The sequence below is a fragment of the Urocitellus parryii genome, chromosome 10 (assembly GCF_045843805.1).
Source record: "Urocitellus parryii isolate mUroPar1 chromosome 10, mUroPar1.hap1, whole genome shotgun sequence".
NCBI classification, from domain to species: domain Eukaryota; kingdom Metazoa; phylum Chordata; class Mammalia; order Rodentia; family Sciuridae; genus Urocitellus; species Urocitellus parryii.
In genome coordinates, this window is record NC_135540.1 from 32559454 (window position 1) to 32582852 (window position 23399).

Sequence of the window (23399 nt, forward strand, 5' to 3'; positions counted from 1 at the left end):
AAAAGAGGTAATTCTGCCCCAAGACAGCCTTCATCCAAATTGCAATATCACCACTTCCCTGTGTCTCCAGCCTGCTGGCCTTCCCTGCAAATTTTGGATTTGTTAAATTAAACCAGTTCCTTATAAAACACCTCTCTCCTTCACTCTCCAAACACATACACACATGCATCTCATTGGTTCTCTGGAGATCTCTGACTGATAAAGTTATAGAAGAGATCAGTCCAGTAACACTTAGAATGATCCAATATAGGAGAGTTGGGTAGGATCAGAATAGTCATTCCAAGTTATAAGAAGTAGACTTTCAAGCAAAGAGTTTTCACATTGTAAATAGTACTGTTATCCTTTTCACAAGTCACACAGTCTGAATATGTGCTGCAGAGAAGAGTTGGAAAACAAAGGAAACAACCCTTTAGTTGAAGTTTTGGCTTGTCTTTTTCATCCTTGTGAACAAAAGACCTGACAAGAACAGCATAGAGGAGGAAAACTTTATTTTGGCTCATGGTTTCAGAGGTTCAGTGCACAGATGGCCAACTCCATAGCTCTGGGCCCGAGGTGAGGCAGAACATCATGGCAGAAGTTATGTGGCAGCAGGAAACAGCACATGACATGACAACCAGGAAGCAGGGAAAGCTTTGCTCACCAGAGAGAAAATATAAACCCCAAATACACCCCCAGTGACGTACTTCCTCCTGCTCACCTATAGTTACCATCCACTCTACCCAGTTACCACCCGGTTAATCCATATCAGTGGATTAATCCATTGATCAGTTAAAACCATCATAATCCAATCAATGCGCCTCTGAATATTCTTGCATTGTCTCATATGAGCTTTTGTGTGAGACATCTAAACCATAACAGATGGAAAGGAAGGAGGTAACATCATTAAAAGTGGAAGAAAAAAGTTCCCTTCCTATAAAGATTCATCCCTACAGTTGTGTGTGAATTCCTATAGTTGTGCATCTTCCTCTGTGTTTTGGGAACTTGGAACTCAGTTATCTCATTCTCTCTTATCTTTAGTTCTCATTCTGCTGACTTTTTCTACTGAAAGAGTTTAAAAAAAAAAAAAAGTTTCACCTATAATAAACCCTAGTTTCTCTCCTTTGATAACTAGGGATTTTCTAGAGAGGTCTACTTGACCGACCTTCACTTCTTTTCCTCCCATTCATTCTCTGCTCTCTGCCACTCTCACTGGGGGCTGAGGACCCAACATCCACCTCCTTCCTTCCCATGGTAGATGAGTTTTCCAAGGCCCAGTGAGCACAGAGTGCAGCTGAACTGACTTTACATCTCAAATGTACCACCTTTCTGCTTCTCTGTTCCTAGCTCAAAATTCAGTTTGTTGTCAGATTCTCTGGTACCTTGCCACTCAAGATCCCTGGACCAACATCAACTAGCTGCGGAAGCTTTTTTTTTTTTTTTTTTTTTTTTTTTTTTGGCACTAGAGATTGAACCCAGGGGCACTTAACCACTGAGCCCAGCCCAGCCTATCTATCTATCTATCTATCTATCTATCTATCTATTTATTTATTTAGACACAGGGTTTCACTAAATTGCTTAGGGCCTTGCTAAATTGCTATGGCTAGTTTTGAATTTAACAATCATCCTGCCTCAGCCTCCCAAACTGCTAGGATTACAGGCATGTGCCATCACACCCAGTGAGATTACTATTAAGCTCACACTGAGTGAATGAGTGGAGGAAGAATGTATCAATCATTGATATTCATGTCCATATTTTGCAATGGAGGTGGAGGGGAGTAAGAATATTTGCAAGCAAGGAAATAAAATAGAAGTGGATGTTTTTAAAAGTATCATATGCCCATAAATCCTGCATTTAGATAGCTATTACTAATTTGGAGAAAGAAGTTAACAAAAATCAAAAGGGGAAAATAACAAATAGAAGATAGAACTTGAGAGACATTTTGTGATTTTAAAAAGAGATATTGGCAAAAAAAAAATTTAGAAGTAATTTGTCCAATTGAATTCTAAAAATATCCATAAAAGCATTTGGGGTAAATGTGTACAAGAATGATATATACTGTTAAATATCATCAACTGTACTTTTTTAGAAAGATAATTAAGTTCTAAACTCCAGTTTTTAAGTAAAAAATAAAAATGAGCATGAATATAAAACATCCCTATTTTCATCCATTTCTATAACGGATGAAAACATGGGATAGGGTAGAGGTTTATGCTTTTAAATTTCCCCCCAGGCCCTCCTAAGGTAAAGTTTTACTTCTTTCAATGCATGTTTCTCACTCTTGGAGAGGAAAAGTGGAAAATGTACCAGCATCTCAGGTTAGAGTGCTAATGGCTGCCACTCCCTGATGGCCCAGGGTGAGGCACCAAGTTGGAGGCTTTCCACGTGTGGTATTCATTATTGGCTTTAGAATACATGGGAACACTTGCTTCAAGTTATTTTCCCAGGAGAGGATTTATACTGAGGGGTATTGGTGAGTACTTACTGAATATGCACAACTCTTTGGGATTGTCCAGAAAGTGGACTTGGAAGACAGGTTTTTTATGTATGTCTGGAAATTTAGAAAAAAGCCTAGGTGAAAAAGATGATTTCAAATGACACAGTATTCTGTTTATCTGTCGAAGGGAAGAGGTGGGACCAAGTGATCAACTACCTTCATGGATGTTGAGTTAAACCCACATCTGGTGCATCTGGATGTGAAGCATTGAGAATGATGCTCCATGGATCCGGGCTTCCTGTCAACCTGAATCCACTCATGAGGAGACATCAGAAAAACCTATGTTGAGAAAGAATCTACAGAACCAGCATGTAATCTTCAAAAATGGGGGTGTGGTAAAAGACCAAGGCTGAGAAACTTCCAAACTGAGCAAGACTAAAGGGGTGAGAACTAAATATAATGCGTGACCCTAGCATGAAACCTGGATCAGGGGAAAATAGAAGATCAATTAATAAAATTTTATTATGCACTTTAATGTATCAATGTTAAATTTCCTGAATATTAAAATTGTAAACTGTGGTGATGTTAGAGAACAGCCTCGTTCTTAGGAAATATAACCTGAAGTATTGAGGAATAAAATAGCCTCATATCTGCAATTAGCTCTCAAGTGTGTGTCGGTGTGGGTGTGGGTAGGGGTGTGTGTAGAGAGAGAGAAAGAGAGGTAGGGGTGGGAGAGGGAGGTAGAACATTAAACCAAATAAAATTAACAACTGTAGGTCTGGGTGAAGGGTCTATGAGGAGTTCTTGCAATGTCCTCAGTAAATTTGAAATTTTAAAATAAATCTTTTAAACATTTTTTTTTTCTTTTCTTCTTTTTTGGTACTGGACCTCAAAATGGGCAGGCCATGACCTTCAGAACTCATGGGTCTCATGAGGTCCCAGCCGTAACAGCCACCTTCAACTTCCCAGCATTTTTCCTTCTTGGCTCTGAAAGGACGGGAGGGGCGATCCTGATACATCAAGATTCTTTTTTGCGGGGTGGATACCAGGAGTTGAACTCAAACCACAGAGAAATGTTAGTGACTGGACTGCTCCCCTTTTCCATAAAAGTGTCCCTGGGGTCAGGACCTACCAAGGAGGACTACTATGGCTCCCTAGCAGAATTTTTCAAATAGACGTAGTTAATTGCTGAGGAATCAGATCTCTGGTGACACAGGGTAAGTCATATTCTAGTGAGTTGTTAAGATTCTTCAATGGGGCAAGACAACTCTTTGTGTGTGGACAGGGGTCTCTGAATGGATCTGATCTATCTCCTTTTGTATCATGGAAATTTGCTGTCAAACAATATTTAAATGACTACAAAGGTAGTTGTGCTATTGGATTATGCAGAAAGCTAAAATAGGAAAGTGGTCTATACATAGGTAATCATGGCTGAATATAGACTTCTGCATTCTTTCTTTTAGACAGTATTTACATGATTCTCATTTTAACTCTACAAAATTTTCAAAACAATACCCAAATATTCCTATCTGACTTGTAAAAAATAATTTAAGAAAATCATGCAACTTGCCCAAGATTTCCTAGATGGCAAAGCAGGGGGAAAACTTCCATTTTGAACTAGTATATTCTTACTACGCTAACCAGTATGTGAGGTTTTTAAAAGGGAATTACAGATTTGCGTTCATTTTATAAACTATTTTCTCAGTCTTTGGAAACCAAGGGGATGGTCATTCTCTCCAGGTTAAATCAGGCAATTAATGACCATTCTAAGGACTGGCCTACAAAACTGCTTGTTTTCCTTAGCTGTAAAATGGAGAAAATACCCACCTATCCACTGAACAGATGTTACTATGGAAATCCAATAGAGATCACAACATGGTTTGATAAAGCTAAAAGGAGCTATAAAACTGTTAGTATTAATACTAAACAACACTCCTGACTTTGTATGTTAAAACAGGCTGATTTTTTTTAATGATGCTTAGAAAAACAACAGGTCATACCTTTTCCTTTTCTGGTAGCTTTGGCAACCTGGAAGGCTTGGAAACTCTTGGTAATGGTGATTGACTCTGCCTAACCATAAGAGCCCGATTGGAATTTCTCTGATTGGAGTCTTCGTAATCACTCATATTCCAGGCAATAAAACCACGACCATGTCTTCCTTGCTTATCCAGGATAAATGGCTTGGGTTGCCTGAAATAGGAATAAACTGGTTGGTTCTCCAAGGGAAAAGGTCTAGAACCAAGGCCGTGAGTTTTCAGAGTTGAGATTTGTATTTCTCTGGTGACTTCAGGTGATTTCCAGCCAAGTGACTTGAAAAAGCTAAAGGCCTGACCCATCATCTAGCATTCTGAGAAGTTTCTGGACTCTTCCCTGCTCTAAATCACTGGACAGTCAGTTGCTGGAGATGCAATGAACCATCAGATGGACACTTAAGAAGCTTGATGAGGGGCTGGGGCCGGGGTTCAGTGGGAGCGCACTTACCTAGTATGTGTGAGGCACTGGATTAGATTCTTAGCAGCACATATAAATAAATAAATAAAGTAAAGGTCTATCAACAATTAGAAAAAAAATTTAAAAAAAAAGAACCTTAATGATACTGGGTGCAGTGGCACAAGCCCGTAATCCCAACAGCCCAGGAGACTGAGGCAGAAGGATCCCGAAAGTTCAAGGCCAGCCTCAGCGATAGTGAGGCACTAAGTAACTCTGTGAGACCCTGTCCTTAAAAAAAGTACAAAATAGGGCTGGGAACGTGGCTCAGTGGTCAAGTGCCCCTGAGTTCAATTCCTGGTACCCACCCCCCAAAAAAGAATCTTGATGTATCAGGATGGCCCTCCCGTCCTTTCAGAGCCAAGCATGAAGAATGCTGGGAAGTTGAAGGTGGCTGTTACGGCTGGGACCTCATGAGACCCAGAAGGTCTGAAGGTCATGGCCTGCCCATTTTGAGGTCCAATGGGCATTTAATAAAACACCAACTTTGTGATTCCAAACTCTGGCATTGGGCAATATTTTTGAGGAAAGTTCTATGCTTCATTCTCTTTCTCCAGTGAGATCCTTGGCTAGGTTCCCAAAACCTTAAATTAGAACATTACCTCAGCCCTGCCTTCCCATATAAAGACCCAGCTCTAGGGAAGAGACAGAAAACCAACGGTACAGGTAAGGATTTGCCATCTCAGAAGGTTTGAGAATGTCTCTTGGAACTTCTTTCCCGTCATTCCTTGACCTGGGAAGCCACAGCCTCTTGGTGACCACAAAATTCTCTTTCTAGAATCTCAGTTTCAGGAGTTCCCAAATGTGTTAGTCAACTTTCTGTTACTGTAACAAATGCCTGAGATAATTCACTTATATAGAGGGAAAATAGGTTTATTTTAGTTCATGGTTTCAGAGGAGTCCAGTCCATAATTGGCTGGACTGCTGTTTTTAGGCCTATGACAAAGCAGCACATCATGGTGCAAGTGTGTGGCACCATGGACCTCATGACTGGAAAGTGAAAGAGAGCAAGAGGGAGGGGGTGGGGTCCCAACACTCTCCTTAAGGACACTGCCCCCCAATTACCTAAAGACCTCTCCTCTACCTCTGAAACATTCCATCACGTCCCAAGGGCACCATGCCCTGAGCCTTTGATATGTGGGCCCTTGGGGACATTCAAGATCCAAACTACAGCACCAAGTGGTTTGGACCGAGGTTTGTAACCCTGCTCCCCACTCTGCAATACGTGAGCACTTCATAGAGTATACCAGGCACAGCACCACAGCCCTGGGAGGACAAGCTATTAAGACAAAGAAACAAGCAAGTATTTTGTGTGGGAGGTTCTGTGAGGCAAAAGAAAAGCAGAGGAGGAATTGAAAATCCTGGACGTTCTCTTGCTGTTGGGGCAGGTGGGAGGGGAAGAGGAGGTCACGCCTGAGCTGAGAGCTGAAGGAAGCCAGAGGGCGAGGAATTCCCACAGCTCAAAGTGCAGGCAGACACTCCCTTCCCATGCCTTAGGATCAGGCTCCCTGGGTGGGAGGGAAGCACTCCCCAGCAGACCCTTCACTGACATCCCCTGGCCCCAGAATAAAGTCCAGACTCCTTAGTTAGGCTTAGGGTTAGGGTCAGGGTTGTTGCTGTTTGTTTTTTTCTTTTCTTTCTTAAAGTGGTCTGACTGATGGGCCTCCTGGCCTGCTCTCCTCAGCCCATCCCTGCTCTCAGACACACACGGCCCTTCCTCCTTCCTTCCTCATTGGATTCTGAGAACACTAAAGAAGCTGCTCTTTCAGATCTTCAGCCTGTTCCCTCAGCTGTTATTCATTCCCCTCCCTCCTCCTTTATCAAGATGGAGCTTGAAATGTCACCTTGGGACTGGAATGTAGCTAAGTGGCAGAGCGCTTCCCTAGTAGGTGAGAGACCCGGGGTTCCATCCCCAGCCCTGCCAAAACATGAAAACATAAAATCAAGCCAGACTTTCCTCATTGCTGTGAACCAGTGCCTTTTCTTGCTTCCAATAATTCACGATATTTGACTCGCTTTATTAAAACTATGAGAATATTCTGAAATTTCTAGCTCAGCACATTCTATCCATCCAAATCAATGCTCCTCAAAGGGTTCAGAATGTGTCTCATGTTGGAATCCCAAAACCTTTACCTTGCCTGACATGTAGCTGACAACTAATCTCAGAGGATAGAGGAATAAGGGGGGGGGGGGAGGGAGGAGAGTGGGGGGGGAGGGAGGGGAGGGGGGGAGGGAGGGGAGTGGGGGGGGAGGGAAGGGAGTGGGGGGGGAGGGAGGGGAGTGGGGGGGGGAGGGAGGGAAGTGGGGGGTGCAGGGGAGGAAGGGAGCAGACCTGGTGAATTTACAGATCATCTACTTCTCTCTATTCCCATCCCACCCACCTGCTTCTATAACCTCCTTTTTCTCTCCCAAGAACAAAGGAGTAGCTCCCTACAGTCTTTTACTTGTTGGTGAATTTATTGAGTTTTACTATTTACAAATACATCTATATAGGTGGGAATAATTTTAAGAGAGTTTAAAGGGCAAAATACCTGATGGTTAGAAGGTATGGAACAGGTGTTGCTAATGATTTAGATTAGCTTGATTAATGATGAATGAGAAAACCATTTCATGCAAATGTGCCACTTTTCTTTAATGTTTTATAGAAGTAATTCTATAAATAAAGAAAATGTGTTATATATACACGGTAGAGTTTTGCTCAGCCATAAAGAAGAATGAAATTATGGCATTTACTGGTGAATAGATGGAAATGAAGCATATGTGAGATAAGCCAGAGTCAGAAAGTCAAGGGTTGAATGTTTTCTCTCATATGCAGAAGCTAGAGCAAAATAAGGGTAAAAGGGAGGGGGGATCAGATATCGTAATGATATAGGGAAGATCAGTGAAGTAGGAGAAGGACATAGTGGGGAAGGAGGGAGGGTAGGGAAAGGGGAGGATTAAACCAAATCATACTATGTGCATATATAAATATACCACAGGGAATTTCACCTCTGTACATAGATAGGTAAAAGCACCAATCAAAAATAAACAAATGAGTAAAAGGAAAATCAGTGGAGTAGAGGAAGGATAACTGAGGGAGGAAGGGAGGAAGAGAGAGAGAGAGGGAGGGAGGGAGGGGAGAGAGAGGGAGGGAGGGGAGAGAGAGGGAGGGAGGGAGGGGAGAGAGAGGGAGGGAGGGGAGAGAGAGGGAGGGAGGGAGGGGAGAGAGAGGGAGGGAGGGGAGAGAGAGGGAGGGAGGGAGGGGAGAGAGAGGGAGGGAGGGAGGGGAGAGAGAGGGAGGGAGGGAGGGGAGAGAGAGGGAGGGAGGGGAGAGGGAGGGAGGGAGGGAGGGGAGAGGGAGGGAGGGAGGGGAGAGAGGGAGGGAGGGGAGAGGGAGGGAGGGAGAGGAGAGAGAGGGAGGGAGGGGGGAGGGAGGGGAGAGAGAGGGAGGGGAGGGAGGGGGGAGAGAGGGAGGGAGGAGGGAGGGAGGGGAGAGGGAGGGAGGGAGGGGAGAGGGAGGGAGGGAGGGGAGAGGGAGGGAGGGAGGGGAGAGGGAGGGAGGGAGGGAGGGGAGAGGGAGGGAGGGAGGGAGGGGAGAGGGAGGGGAGAGAGAGGGAGAGAGGGAGGGAGGGAGGGAGGGGAGAGGGAGGGGAGAGAGAGGGAGAGAGGGAGGGAGGGAGGGGAGAGGGAGGGAGGGAGGGGAGAGGGAGGGGAGAGAGAGGGAGGGAGGGGGGAGGGAGGGAGGGAGGGGAGAGGGAGGGAGGGAGGGAGGGAGAGAGAGGAGGGGAGGGGAGAGGGAGGGGAGAGAGAGGGAAGGAGGGAGGGAGGGAGGGAGGGGAGAGGGAGGGAGGGAGGGGAGAGAGAGGGAGGGAGGGGAGAGGGAGGGGAGAGAGAGGAAGGGAAGAATGGGGCCTGAAATGGAGTCAATTAAATTCCATGCATGTATGATTTTGACAAAATGAACCAAATTACTATGTATAACTATAATGCTCTAATGAAAAAAATCAGAAAAGCAGTAATTAGTTTGCAAAAGAATACATACTTAGTTACATATATTTAGTTCTCACTTCAGTGCTAAAATATTTTATGATCTAAATTCAGAATATCATATGTCCCTGGAATCTCAAATCCCCAGAAGCAATGGAAAGCATCACTTGATATCTATCCACAATGATTCCCTCCCCTTTTTCCCACAGAACATTGGTCATATCTAATATATATGGTGGTATCATGTTGACTCACCTTGAGTTAAATCTGTGAGTAAAGGAAAGGAACTGTTTCCTCTTCTTTGCAGTACTGAGGATGGAACCCAGGGCCTTATGCATGCTAGGCAGCTACTCTACCACTGAGCTACACCCCAAGCCCATGTTTTAGTTTTTTGTTTCCTTAATGTCTACAAAGTTCCTGATATAGAACACATTTTCAATTTTACTTGTATCTATAAAAACACACACAAAAGGCTGGGGTTGTGGCTAAGTGGCAGAGTGCTCACCTAGCATGCTTGAGGCACTGGGTTAGATCCTCAGCACCACATAAATATAAAATAAAGATATTGTGTCTACCTGCAACTAAACAAAAACAAAACAAAAAAACCCACACGCAAAGATATTTTATCCCTAATAAGAGAGACTATGACTACATTCAATAGAGGGATTAGAGCATGGTGGCATTGATTTAAAAAACTATTGGAATTATTTTTATAATACAGCAATATCTACATTTTTCATAAAAAGACACTGGTTATTTGAGAAATGACCAGTATTTTCCTAGCAGCCTGGACAGCAGAGTAATGAACTGAAGATGATGATATTCATTTAGCACTCAGTTCAGAAAAGACTAGCTGGGCCTTGCTTATGTAACTGTCTGAAACTGATGGGACAACTTGACTTTCATTTGGACACTTCTGCCAGAGAAAACACTCTGGCTGGCTGAAGAGGGGCCCTGTGCTTGATCATCCATGTTTCTGCCTTTGGTGACTCTGCCTAGGCCCAACACCATGGATGTGTGGCAGCCACTTTGATTCATGACCAAACAATTCAATGAACCCTCAGAGTGTTAAAAAAACAAACTGGTTTAAATAAGGTGGTTATTCTGGACTATTGACCACCAGCATCAATCATGTCCAGGAACAACAATTTCTCTTCTGACCCACATCGTCTGAGTTCCATCTAAAAATAGTTCCAATAAATGGTTAAATTACTGTCTTTTTGAATTCCATAGTTTAAAAAAAGTCACTGTTTTAAGTTGCAGTGAGTCAGTCTAGTCGCCTAATATAGACGCCAGTAACAGTTATTCACTTGAGTTTCAAATAGAAGAATTAGGTGGAAACTTCCCTTTGGGGTTTTGCATTTTCCTTGTGAAAACCTGAAGTGATGCACCTCTGTGCATTCATGTGTTTCTGGCTTGCTCTTGTTTCCAGTGCTCTATCTGGATTGTGACCTAAAGGCAGGACTCTCTAGTTTCTCAGCAAGTTTGTTCCTTCCATGCTTGTTTGCTAACAGCATCATTGATTTCTGCTTTGTCCACTTCCGGAAGTATCAAAAAGCCACGAAGGGCACATGGAAATTTTTGAGGAATACATTTAGAAACCATTTGGCAAGGTCTGTGCTTTCTGGACCGACAAGCTTCTTTCCCTGTTCTTTTCACCTCAGAACATTTGCAAGAAAACAAGACCTCTATTTTTGAAGGATCTTTTACATTTATGAAGTAGTCTATACCTCAGTCAGAATCTTCCAGGGAATCTCAACGGGGTCTTCAAAGATGTGTTTCATCATATTTTCCTTTTCTAAATTGGCCTTCCTTAGAGGTGGAGTCGGGGTTGCTGTTGACACAGGCAGCCACATGTGTGGTATGACTTCAGACATGCTGAGAAAAATACTCCCTTCCACTCTCCCTGCAGCTGCCATTCATTCTACAACCAAACCAGGCGGCGGGTGCTCACAGCCCAGAAGAGGTGCTACATGGCACCATTACCTGACCCTTCTCAAGAGAGCATATTCCAAAGGGGGAGGGCCACAAAGAAAGGACAGGAAATTAGGGATGCTCCAGGTCAGCCTTAGACATGATTGCATTGAGACCAGCCTGATTTCTTACATGTTGATCCTCCTTTATTCTCTCTGCCTTCATGGAACCGTACGTGATAATGTTGTGTCTTGATTTCTAAACATTTAATCTTAATGCTCTGGGATAACACTTACTTGATCCTGGATCAACAGCTGTCATGGAGATTATTGAAAATACTAGGTTATTTTGATATTTATTTGTATTTGAACAAACCAAAGAAATATGCAACTATGTTTAGCAATTATTAATAGAGAAATTTTTCAATGTTAATGGAGTTTATCCTTAAATATTTGTTGCCCAAGAGATTCTCAGAAGTGGAAAGAGAAAGAGGCTTATAAAAAAAAAAAAAAAAGCTAATTTTTAGTAATCAAAATCCCAAGGAGCTTAGAGAGATTTATCTAACATGTGTTATGCTTACTTGTTTTATGTCCTGTCCTCAGGAAGCTGGAAAAATTGAGATTTCTACCTTTGAGTGGTCACTTAAACTGTATAAAATAAAGGTCTCGCTGGGTGTAGTAGCACACACCTTAATCCCAGCTGCTTGAGAAGCTGAGTCAAGAGGATCACAAGTTCAAGGCTCACCTCAGCAATTTAGCAAGACCCTCCCACAAAACAAAAAACAAAAAGTGCTGGGGTTGTCACTTGTTGACAAAGGGTCCTTAGGTTCCATACCCAGCTTTGCAAAATAAATTAATTAATTAAATAAAGGCCCAAAGTAACAGTGGGCTGACTAGTTAGGACAATTTGAGGCAATTAATAGCCTCAAGGATCCAGAAGGGATCTCTATAGATGTTACTCCTGTCTTCAGACAACAAACGTCTTAACCAGATTTTATTGAGCAAGCATGCACCTTACCAGGTCCTCTGGGAGATCCCACATAGATCTAATAGCCTATGTAATATAGACACATGGCAGGGCTGAGAGGGTAGCTCAGAGGTGCAGTGCTTGTCTAATATGTGTGAGGCACTGGGTTCAATCCTCAGCACCACATAAAAATTAATTAACATAAAGGCATTGTGTTTATCTATAGCTAAATAAACTAAAAATATATAGACACATGGCAAAAAGGCACAAAACTAGGGTGTGAATAAACAATTGCTTGTTTACTATTGTACCTATAAATGGGTGAAATAGATACTAAGAAATTGAGTAAAGTTAAGAGGGTAACTGTTCATGATGAAATATGATAGATTTTGGTTTTGCTTTTGCTTTGTTTTGCACTGCTGGGTATTGAACCTAGGACCTTGTGCATGTCTAGGCAAGTGCTCTACCACTGTGCTACATTCCCGGCCTGGAAGATCATTTTCTGCCCCTGCTTTAATCTTTTATCCTTTCTTTGGATTTTCCTCCCTCCCCAAGTAGCAAAAATGTCATCCATCTGTTTTACATCATTAACAGTCTGAAAACATTTTATGAATAGGTCTGCATGTCTATGGGCACAAACGATCTTGAAAAAGTAGATAGGAATTATTTAAATTTACAAACAAAATTGTGTAGTCCCACATTAGTATGACACCTATACTGTTTCCAAGGTGAAAATGAAATTGCTTCCCAAAGAAGTGTTCGGGAAAGCACGACAGAAGTCTTTCCAAATTTCCAGGGCATGTATCTCAGACGTTGCTCTAGTGCTCTTTTTAAAGGACAGAGATAAATAACAAAATGTATGGATATTTGTTTCCCTTTAAGAAGGAAACGCCCACTTGTGCTGATTCTCTTCCATAAGGAGAGCATCAAAGGACTGTGCAGTTCTGTAAATTACACGCACATATGCTTCAGACCTCAGGTTGTGATTATTTGGGTTTGATTTATTGCTTTTATTTCCTAGGAAACACGACCATTTTTATTTGAAAGCCTTGTTAAATATTCTACCACTATAGTGAAGGAAAGAATTAATTGAAACATGAAAGGTCTCACATTACCCTAAGTGAGCACTTCATTAATTTGCCAGATTGTCTTCCCTGTGCTCCAGAATGTGAAAAATGCTATTCTTGCCATGGTGATGTCACCAGCACATTGCTGGTTGCCCTTCTGGGCTCCAGCTGGGCTTCTTCTCATTGCACGGGCTATGCAATCTAACCCGAACGTTGTCTTCTGGTGCAGAATAACATACGGCAAGAGGTTACCGCTGCCAAGAGTCGATCCATGGTGTGGAAATGCACAGAGGTGCTGATTGATTTTCACTCCGTATTTTTAAATGATTTATATGAAATGACTGTCACTTCAGGTTTTGCCGTGCCTATGGCCTCAGAGGCAGTTATCCAAAATCTTACCAGAAATGCAGCATGTTAGATGGTCTAGGTCACCTATTAAAGAGTGTTGAATATAATCCCTGACATTGCCAGAGATTCGGGAGATCTTACAGAAGATATCCAGGAAGTTCTGGCCACCCAGCAGTTTAGGGTTTCTCTGTGCTGTCACTTCCTGGGCGTGGCTTGCTTATTTTGTGAGCATCAGAGAGCAACAAGGAAAGAAGGACAGCAATTTTTATTGAAGCTGCTTGGTAGCCATGGGATAAAGTTGGTTGAGAAACTGTGCAATATCGACTCAATTTAGTTTCGAACAAGTTTATCATCTAGATGATAAATCTTGAACTTCACTAATTAAGGTTAAAAGTTGATACAATTTACTTTTAGCTACATTTAAAAATTTTAAGATAAAAAACGAATGTATATAATAAATTATAAATATAAAATGTGTGTCTAATAAATAATACAAGGATTCCCCAGTACACATCACTCAACTTCAAAAATCATCAGTTTATAGCCAAATGCATTTTATCTTTGTCTTACTCACACACACACACACACACACACACACACACACACACACATACACACACAGGGCTGGTATAAAATTTAAAAGCTCTTTTTCTTACTCTAACCACACTGCCATTATTTATCCTTAAACTTTAATATTGTCACCAACTATTCAGCATTCAAAAGTCTACGTTTAATAAATGTTATAATTTTTTAACAGTTTATTAGAAACAATCTAATTAAGTTACATACCTTGCAACTGGTTGATTGATGAGTCCTTGAAGTTTTTTGTTGTTGTTGTTGTTGCTGTTTTTTAGTTTATAAGTTCTCATCTCTTCTTCTCCTGATTCATTCATTAAAGAAACTAAGCCATTCATCCTATACAATTTCCCACAATATATTTTTCTGATGACATTTCATGAAGCCATGTAACATTTTCCACTGTCATTTGCTATATACCCTTGGTTGGATCTAGAGGCTTGATCTGAGTTGGACAAGACTACTGCATGAGCCTGCTAGGCTCATAACAAAGCACCATAGTTGTGGGACTTCAACAGCAGCATTTGTGTTTTCTCACAATTCTGGCAGCTAGAAGTCCGAGGTCAAGGTTTTGGCAGGGTTGGTTCATTCTGTGATCTCTCTTTGCCTTATAGATGGCTTCTTTTCCCTATGTCTTTATATGGTTGTCCTTCTGTGCCTATGTCCAAAATTTCTCCTTATAAGGATACCTGTCATATTTCTTCTTCATAAAATCCCACCATTAGTGTGGGATTAGGACCCTCTTGAATGACCTCTTTTTAACTTAATCACTCCTTAAAGACCCTGTCTCCATACACAGTCACATTCTGAGGTACTGCGGATGCCATTCAGCCCGTAACACTTCTTATGTGTTTACATGTGGTGGGATATTCTTGTATCAATCTTTTCTGATTATTTTCCTTGTGGAGCTTTTGACAACCATTGATGATAAGTGCTTACATTCATTGATTTATTAGGGTTTGCAAGGTGGTGATAAACTAATTTCTCTTATTCCTTCTTTATTGATTAACTCAATTACTTTGATTTTTTTTTAAAAAAGTCGCTTTGTTTTATTTTTGTTTATATAATGGCATTATTTTTTTTTTTAAAGAGAGAGTGAGAGAGGAGAGAGAGAGAGAGAGAGAGAGAGAGAATTTTTAATATTTATTTTTTAGTTCTCGGCGGACACAACATCTTTGTTGGTATGTGGTGCTGAGGATCGAACCCGGGCCGCACGCATGCCAGGCGAGCGCGCTACCGCTTGAGCCACATCCCCAGCCCTTGAGCCACATCCCCAGCCCTATAATGGCATTATTTTTGTTTCAAAGGTAGTATTAATGTTTCATTCTCTCCTCTTATTTACCATTTTCAAAACAATGAGTTGGTTCATTGGAATGATCCAACGTGACTCAGTTATTGTGTCATGTGGGTTGTGATACTGGGATTGAACCCAAGCCTTGCACACACTCTACCACTGAGTGCCACCAGCCCACGTTGTATTTTATGAGTGATATTATGAACTTATAAATACTTATGTATATGACATGTATCTCTGAGACCTATTAATCCATTGTAGTTATACCTTTATAGTTCAAGTTGTCCTGTTTGGGGCCGGTGGAAATCTTTTCAAGTTTGGCTCCTATGACCCTTAGATAGGACTGTTAGTAGTCTTCCTTGCTATCTGGTCTGGCAAGATGTTCCAAGCTCACCTCTTTTAATTTCTTTCTCCAGATCCATAATCAGCCATTTCTCCAAGAAGCACCAATTAGTTTAATGGAAAAGGTATTTGAAGAATCTGAGTACTTAGGAAGCTGACAGCTACTGAATTGGTCCCTATATCTAGGCTTTTATAGTAAACAGAGTAATGAAAAACTGTAAACACACAATCATTGATATATGTAGACGTGGTGTGTGCACGCACGCGCACACACACATACATGGAGATAGGCAGACCTATAAAATATTTTAATCAAATTCAGGATTTGTTTTCAGCTCTTTTATCTCAACGTCTGTATTTCCTTTCCCCTACTCTAGGAAATCTTGCCCTCAATCAAAGCAGGAATGACTAAATAAGAACATCACCTTTGCTTTATTCCATAGTGCACCCATAACAGAACCAGAGAAACAAGACTAAACTTTCACTGAGCTTTTTGCTGTTCTTTTGTTCTTAGGGCATAACCCACAAGACTTATACTCAAATTACCATGCTTTAAATCCCTTGGGGGGCTGGAGGTTTAGCTCAGTGGTAAAGCACTCGACTAGCATGCGTGAGGCTCTGGGTTTGATTCCTAGCACAGCAAGAAAAACAAAAAACAAAAATCCCACGGAATAATTCTTTTCTCTTGGTTAAACTTTCAACTAGAAACATATTTGGGGTTTTGAATTTTTTTTATGTTTAAAATAATTTATTTTAGAATCAGGTAAAATATGTACATAGTTCCAAAGTCAGGTCATGTTAGAATCAGTCTTGCCTATTCTCTTTCTTGCTGTCATCACTGTAGGGTGCAGTGCAGAGACAGGGAGGGTGGTGTCTTACTGAACAGCTGCAAAGAGTGACTTCGATTCTGGGAGAAATGTCTCGAAGGCCTTAGTTCTGCTCAGTGAAGAAAACATTTGTTCTGCCACCCACTATGTAATCCATCTTTGAATTTTAATGAGCTAGCCTTTAGGCTGCTAGACAGAAAACAAGCAGCATTCTGCATAAACCCTACCATCTTTACACATTGCTGTAGAGACTAGAAATCAAAAGTTTTTATTGTCAAATGTGTGGTAATTGTGCTCCAAAGGAATTCATCCGAACGCATGAGACTCCATATCTCTAAAAGTAACAGCATTTTGGAATCTAAACCCAGCAGTTCTAGAAGCTAACTCCAACCCAGCCTTCGAACTCAGGTGACCTTACTGAGCCTTCCTGATCCTTGCTCAAAATCTAAACTCTCCGATGTGTGTTTCCAACATACCTTCCAAAATACCTTCCACTGTAACAGGCATTGCACTCAGTGGTAAGCTTTATGAAGTTATCTGAACCCAGCAACAAGCAGTGTCTAAGCAGAATCCATAAATATTTGTTGGCACAGTCTTTCTTTCTTTCTTTCTTTGTTACATGGATCTTTTTTATTTTTTATTTATTCACATGTGGTGCTGAGGATTGAACCCAGTGTCTCACACATGTTAGGCAAGCATTCTACCACTGAGCTACAACCCCAGCCCCAGTATTTCTATCACTGAATCTTAACATGCTCCAGTATCCTTATCTACTTATATCCCTACTCCAACTAGATGATGAGCTCTTTGAGGTCAGGAACTATGTTTTATGTCCTTGGTACTGTTTCCACACACTTGGATGAAATAAAAAACAGGAGTGATGCTCAGACTTCGTAAACATCCTATGAATGCTCCTGTATACTTTATTCCGCATTTTTTCATCTCACTTTTAAAGCAATTACTTGTTTAGTCCAACTGAAATTTATTTTGCTGTATGCTATGAGGTGTACTGTGTTTTACTTTTGCTGAAAGTTACCCAGTTGCCCAACTCACCTTTTCTTGGACCCTATATCAAGGTGGCTTAGCTTGTCCATAGAATAAATAAGTAAGCTTGCTAAGACAAGCACATGGAGTCTGACCCCCAGTGGACCTGCAGAACTCTACAGAACAGAGATCCAATTCTTTTGCTTGTCCTTGATGCACATCGTTCCCACTCCCTTTCCCAGCTGTCCCAGACTGTCCTGATTTTTCCAAAATCCCTACTTACTTCCCATTCCCATTAATCTAATTGGTCCTTGGTAGGATAGTCTTGTACCAGACTTCATGGACCACTGTATTGTATACTGACATATGATTAAAATAGTAAAATTTATGCTGTGTCTATTTTACCACCATTGAAAACAATTATGTACACACACACACATACACATACACACCCCTGCATGGAGAACACCAAAGCCATCAGGACATAACTCCATCGGCTTCCACCATCAACCACACAAACCACTTCTACATACAAGTATCTTCACCTCCGAACATGAGCCAGTCCTGCTTCCCTCCTTTTATTCTCTGGGAATGAGGGAGCTTTCTCCTATCCACGGCTCCACATTTACTTGTACCCTTGAAGCTGCACTGCCTCAACCCTGCCCCCACCCACTCGATAGCTTCAAGTCTGTCTCTAGTTAAAGCTTCTCACATCTAAGCAGCCTTGGTCCTTCAGCTGCCTCTAGTTACTGCTCACATTTTCTTCTCTTCCTCATCCAGATTTTTCAAAACCATGGCATGTACTTGTTTACTTCACTTCACTTCCCATTCACACCACGGTCTACCGTTTCAAACCACCACCTCTCCTCGCCTTTCTCTTCCCCATGTTATTCTACTCTTACCTACGTCTCCAGTGACATCCTCCCTATTTTCTACAGTGGACACTGTTCAGTGCACACCTTATTTACCTTTGAACACGGCTCCTCCAGATTCTCCTGTGTTTCTGCTGTCTTCTTTCAGAGTTCTTCTTCTTTTTTTCAAACAATCAGAGTTTGAATTCCCTACAATTCTGCGCTTATTTCTCTGGTCTTCTCTTTCTCATCCACTCACATATTTTCAAATATGACCTGAATATGATGACAGAAACAGCTCCTCTCATCTGGCTTCACACATGGGTCTATCTGCCTGTCACTGGATGTCCCCCAGATACTTCAAATCCATGCAAGCTCATCATCTCCTCAGCTTCTTCCATTAAAGGATGGAGAGAACATGTTCAGTCTGAATCCATCCCCCGTGAAATCATTCACTCCAGCTAGAAACACAGAGCTGTCATGGAAGCCATTATTACTTTTATCCCCCATATCCAACACCTAAGTCTTGTTAATTTTACCCTTTAATGATTCTAAAATCTGTTTCTTCCTCTCCATCTTGACCCCCACTCTCCCAGGTCATCATCATTACCCTGGGCCACCCTAACAGAGGCCCCCTCACATCCATCCTCTATTCAAAGTGGGGAGCTGAACTTATGGCTTTAGGTACCATGTAAAAAGACAGGTGGATAAAATTTAAACTCTTTCCTGAAGTTCTTCATCATCTCAAGAGTTAACTTGCCCCTGACTGCTTTTCTGGCTTCCCCTGCCCTGCACCATTCATGACCCTGCCAGATCCAGCAGCACTGAAAGACATTTTTTTTGCATCAGTTCCTGCTGTTTGCCACTTCTGGACTTTTGCCACTATGTCCGCTCTTCTTGAACCAGTCCTTCTGGGCACCACTAACCTAGCCTCACTTTTCAGACTCCTCCACAGAGAGCTTCCTGTGCCTGCCCTCCTCTCTTCTACTCTGGGTCACATTCACAATGCCTAGGGCTCCATCACAGCCACTCTATCATCATGTTTCAGAATTATCTCAGTCTCTTTTTTCCCCCCACTACATGATAAGCTTTTTATCATGAAGAATAATGCTGTAAAATAATTTATTGATTTATCCACTGAATAAAAGAATGGTCCCATCAAAGACTAGAAACCTAAGTAGTTTGAAAAGAGCATTTCTTCTCCTTTGAATATCAAAGAGACAAAGGGAGCTCCAAGAAAAATACAAACACTGGACAAGAACTTTCCTTCTGAGCATTAGTGATTTCAAAACACCCTTCCCTAAGGGAGCAGACTTCTTGGGAAGCTGCAACTGTCATCGGGTTGTTACTGAACTCCCATGGTTGTCACAATTACCACACAGGTGATTGATACTGATTTACCCATTCAAGAGAGACCCAAGAGCCAAAACGATGTGCCAGGCACTGTGCTAGCACTAGGTTTCAGGAGACAGACACAATTCTTGCCTTCTTTACATTCTATCAGGGAAGACAGGACAGAAACAGTCTGATTGATCCACTGCAACCATAGTAGGTGGCATGAGGGAGAAGATGCAGTAAATGTTGAATAAATGGATACTTCTCATGTCAGGATGGAGCACATATATCAAAATGACAAGATGCAACTGATTTTTAAAAGGTATTGTTTTATAAGAAAAGTTAGCTAAAGAAGAGACCATACTGCTATTCTTTTTTTTTTGGGGGGGGGGGGTTGGGGTGGGCAGGGGAGTACTGGGGATTGAACTCAGGGACACTGGACCACTGAGCCACATCCCCAGCCCTATTTTGTATTTTATTTAGAGACAGGATCTCACTGAATTTCTTATACCTTGCTTTTGCTGAGGCTGGCTTTGAACTCTCAATTCTCCTGCTTCAGGCTCCTGAGCCACAAGGATCACAGGCATGTGTCAGAGTATCCAGCTATATTGCTATTCTTAAGAAGAAATCTTATTAGTCTATCACTGGATGCCCAGCTGGGGAAAAATTTAGTTTCAGAATGTGAACTTACTCCTACGGGGAATTGAACCCAGGGGTGCTTAACCACTGAGTCACATCCCCAGCCTTTTTTTTATATTTTATTTTGATACAAGGCCTTACTAAATTGCTGAGGCTGGCTTTGAACTTGCAATCCTTCTTAGTCTCCCGAGCTGGTGGGATTACAGGCGCCCAACTTCAACTGTTACTCTTTGATACAGACATCTAAATATTTAAGAAAGAGGAATTATCCACCACTGCCTATTACCTACAATTTTTCAGGATCTCGGGTCTCAGAAGGTCTTAAAGCATGTTTCAGGAGACCAGGGCTCTCCAGGAAACAGCTACTAGATCTCACAAAATGGTTTATGGCAATTAAATCAAAGATGGATTGCAAATTAGAAGTAAAAGGTTGAGCTAAAATGTCAGGCTCAGACAAACAGAATTTATGTACTGAAAAGAGCACAGGAAAAAAGAAAAAGATGAGGTATGTTATGAGTGTTCAGATTGTTTTCATTTCATTATCATCTATTCAATTTCATAAAGCCAGAAAAATGCCCTTCCAATTATAAAAGCCTGCAACAGTGACCACTTTTAAGAGGAAAATTAAAGGAATGAATGAGAAGCAGAAAATGAGAGTAGCACACAGTAAATGGAAAATATTTTTATTCTGTTGCTTCATCTGGTCATGTAGATATTAGGCTAATGATTACTGACCTTTCATAAACCACTTGTGTAGATATTGGTGAACATAATAAAAATCTCTGAAATTGCCATGATTGGTAGCCTAGGGTGGGAGAAGGAGGCTCAGGAAAAGGAAGTGGGAAGAAAGGTTTTAGTTAACAAATCTAAAAGCCAAAGCAGGAATGAATGGTGATGATGTCAAACATTGCAGAACTTGGCTATACTTAATGCTTGCGGAAATCCCACCCATGTGCCAGTCACTGGCAGTCTTAAAAATAGAAAAACCTTCAAAAGATTTATGGATGTTTTAAGGAAAATAACTCCAAAAAACAAGCACACATTTATGTACCAATATATTTTTAAACACTTGCTGTCATTAAGTCTGTGCTAGTTTAACAACTGGTTTTGGCAGTATTTCTCATGGAAGAAAAAACAGGCAATTTTCTACATTCCACCCAACTAATGTCAAATAAAGACACACCTTGCACCTTTCTTAATAAACAAAAAGTCTAGCTTATTTGGATCCATGAATGTTTCTTTAGCACAGAAAGTCCTGGTTTTAGATTGAAAATTACTAATATTTTTTTTTTATTTAGGAACTCTAACTACTAAAATTCTAGCTGAATATTGCTATTTCTCCCATAGTTGTTTTTATGAAAAAAAAATTATGCACGTATTTAAAATGGTATTTTTTTCAATTTCAACAAAACAATTTAAGTATATGTAGTAATATGGATAACTAGTACAAAATGCTTATAATAAAAAAATATTTCCCTTTCCTCCCTACTTACTATCTGTCCCAACATTCTCTTCACCAAAACCACCTTTAGTCCATTAGGTTCTTCTGGAATGTAACCCACTGTCTATATACAATAAGCACTGTCTGCAGCTCTCCTACCTGCCTGTTCCCATTGGAACTGATGGTTCTCTGGGCCCCAGAATTGGCTAATTCTTATGCCTTCCTTGAACATTGTCTTGGAAACTCCCTTTGTCACCTTTGTAGGTACTTTCTTTCCTAGATTAGATATCTCTATTTTTTTAGACAGGGCCTCATTAAATTGCTGAGGCTGGCTTTGAACTGACATCCTCCTGCCTCAGTCTCCCTAGCCACTGGGATTACAGATGGGCGCTACTGCACCCAGTTGGATCCCTTTCTTTTTTCTTGTTTTACCTGCTTGTCTTGCTAGAAATATTCTAGCTTCCTGAGAAAAATACTCATTTATTTTTAGTAGTACCTACATGTCTGAAAATGCCTCTTTTCGGTCTTCCCACTTGCTCCTTGGCTGAGTCTGGAATTCTAGGTTGAAAGTCATTTTCTATCAGTTATGGAAGTCATTGCCCAGTGTCTTGTAAAAGCCAGTCTGGCTGATGATGTGATATATGATACCATGTGTCCCTTGTGGACATCCTACTTTTCCTCTGGAAGATTTGTCTCTTTATCCCTGTATCATGAAGTTTTTCAATGAAATGCCTCAATATGGTGTTTTGAGTTTTATTGTTTGTTTCTTTTTTTTTTTTTTATTCACATTAGGTAGAAGATTTCAATCTGGAATTCATGTCATTTCCTTCTGAGAAAGTTTCTTGAAAGATTGATCTCCTTATTTCTGTCTTCTCTGATCTCTTTCCAGTTCTTTTATTAGTCAGATATTAGAAATTTTAGTTGATCTCCATTTCCATATTTTTTCCTTACTTCATTCTCATTTTTTTTTTTTGGACTTTTTGTTCTATTGGGGGACCAACTCAATAGGTGGTGTGAACTTTCTATACCATATTTAGTCTTTATATAACTGATAGTTTTCACCCAACAAATGAATTTTAACAGAGGCACTTACTACATTATTTCAATGTACCTCATTTATTTAACTAAGAGGTAATATTTATTATTAGTGGCCTGCTTTGATCAAGATAGCTTCAGTTTAGTCTGTTGTCCTGGAGACCCATTTGAATTGCTGCTTCTTTCACTTTCACAAGTATTTTATTAGGAGTGATAAATCATTATACTATTTATTGAGCACATAGTTTGTACCAGGCATTGTACTAAGTATTGTATATATAACACACAATCTATAGAATAACCTTGTGGAGTAGATTCTATTATTATAATTATGTAGATTAGGAAACCGGGACCTAGTTTAAATAACTTGTCCAAAGTTTCAGCACTAATAAGTGGTGAAGCTAGAATCTGAACTCACGAAATCTGTCTTTATAATCCCCTACTTGGGGGATATTAGGTTATTTCTAACTTTATATTACTATCAACACACAGTTGGCCTTCTGTTAGCTAAACTCTGTGCATCTTCTTTATTATTTCCTTGGGAAAGATAAATTCCTAGTGCAATGAGCTTTCTTGATTCTCAATTCAGGGCTCCCTCACTGGGCTACACTGCATGCCTCTTGCTCATGGGTGCTCACTAATGAGTCTTCTGATTAGGAAAGGACACACCACAGAGAGAAGACAGGGGAATTAACACTGAGAACACCGCGTCTTGCTGACTCTCAAGTAAATGAAACATCAGGGACAGCTGTCCTTGCTTCTCTTCTACTCATGGCTGCCGTGCACATTGGTGGCCCTCACTTATAACTGCAGCCATCTTGACAAACCCCCACCCAACCTCCACCTAGTGACAATGACTGTGCACAGGAATTGGAGATGTTTCTTAAGACATTATTCCAAGACAGATCTATAA

At 41.0% G+C, this 23399-nt stretch overlaps 1 protein-coding gene across 1 annotated transcript in view; it reads right to left on the reverse strand.

Annotated features, from left to right (window-relative positions):
- Positions 1-4408: 4408 nt before the first annotated feature.
- The window catches only part of Spmip2 (sperm microtubule inner protein 2), a 43369-nt gene continuing 24378 nt past the window's right edge, over positions 4409-23399 (reverse strand). The window contains exon 4 of the mRNA XM_026395932.2: positions 4409-4604. Within this exon, the coding sequence (XP_026251717.2) occupies positions 4409-4604 (196 nt within the window). The remainder of the gene's footprint in view (positions 4605-23399) is intronic.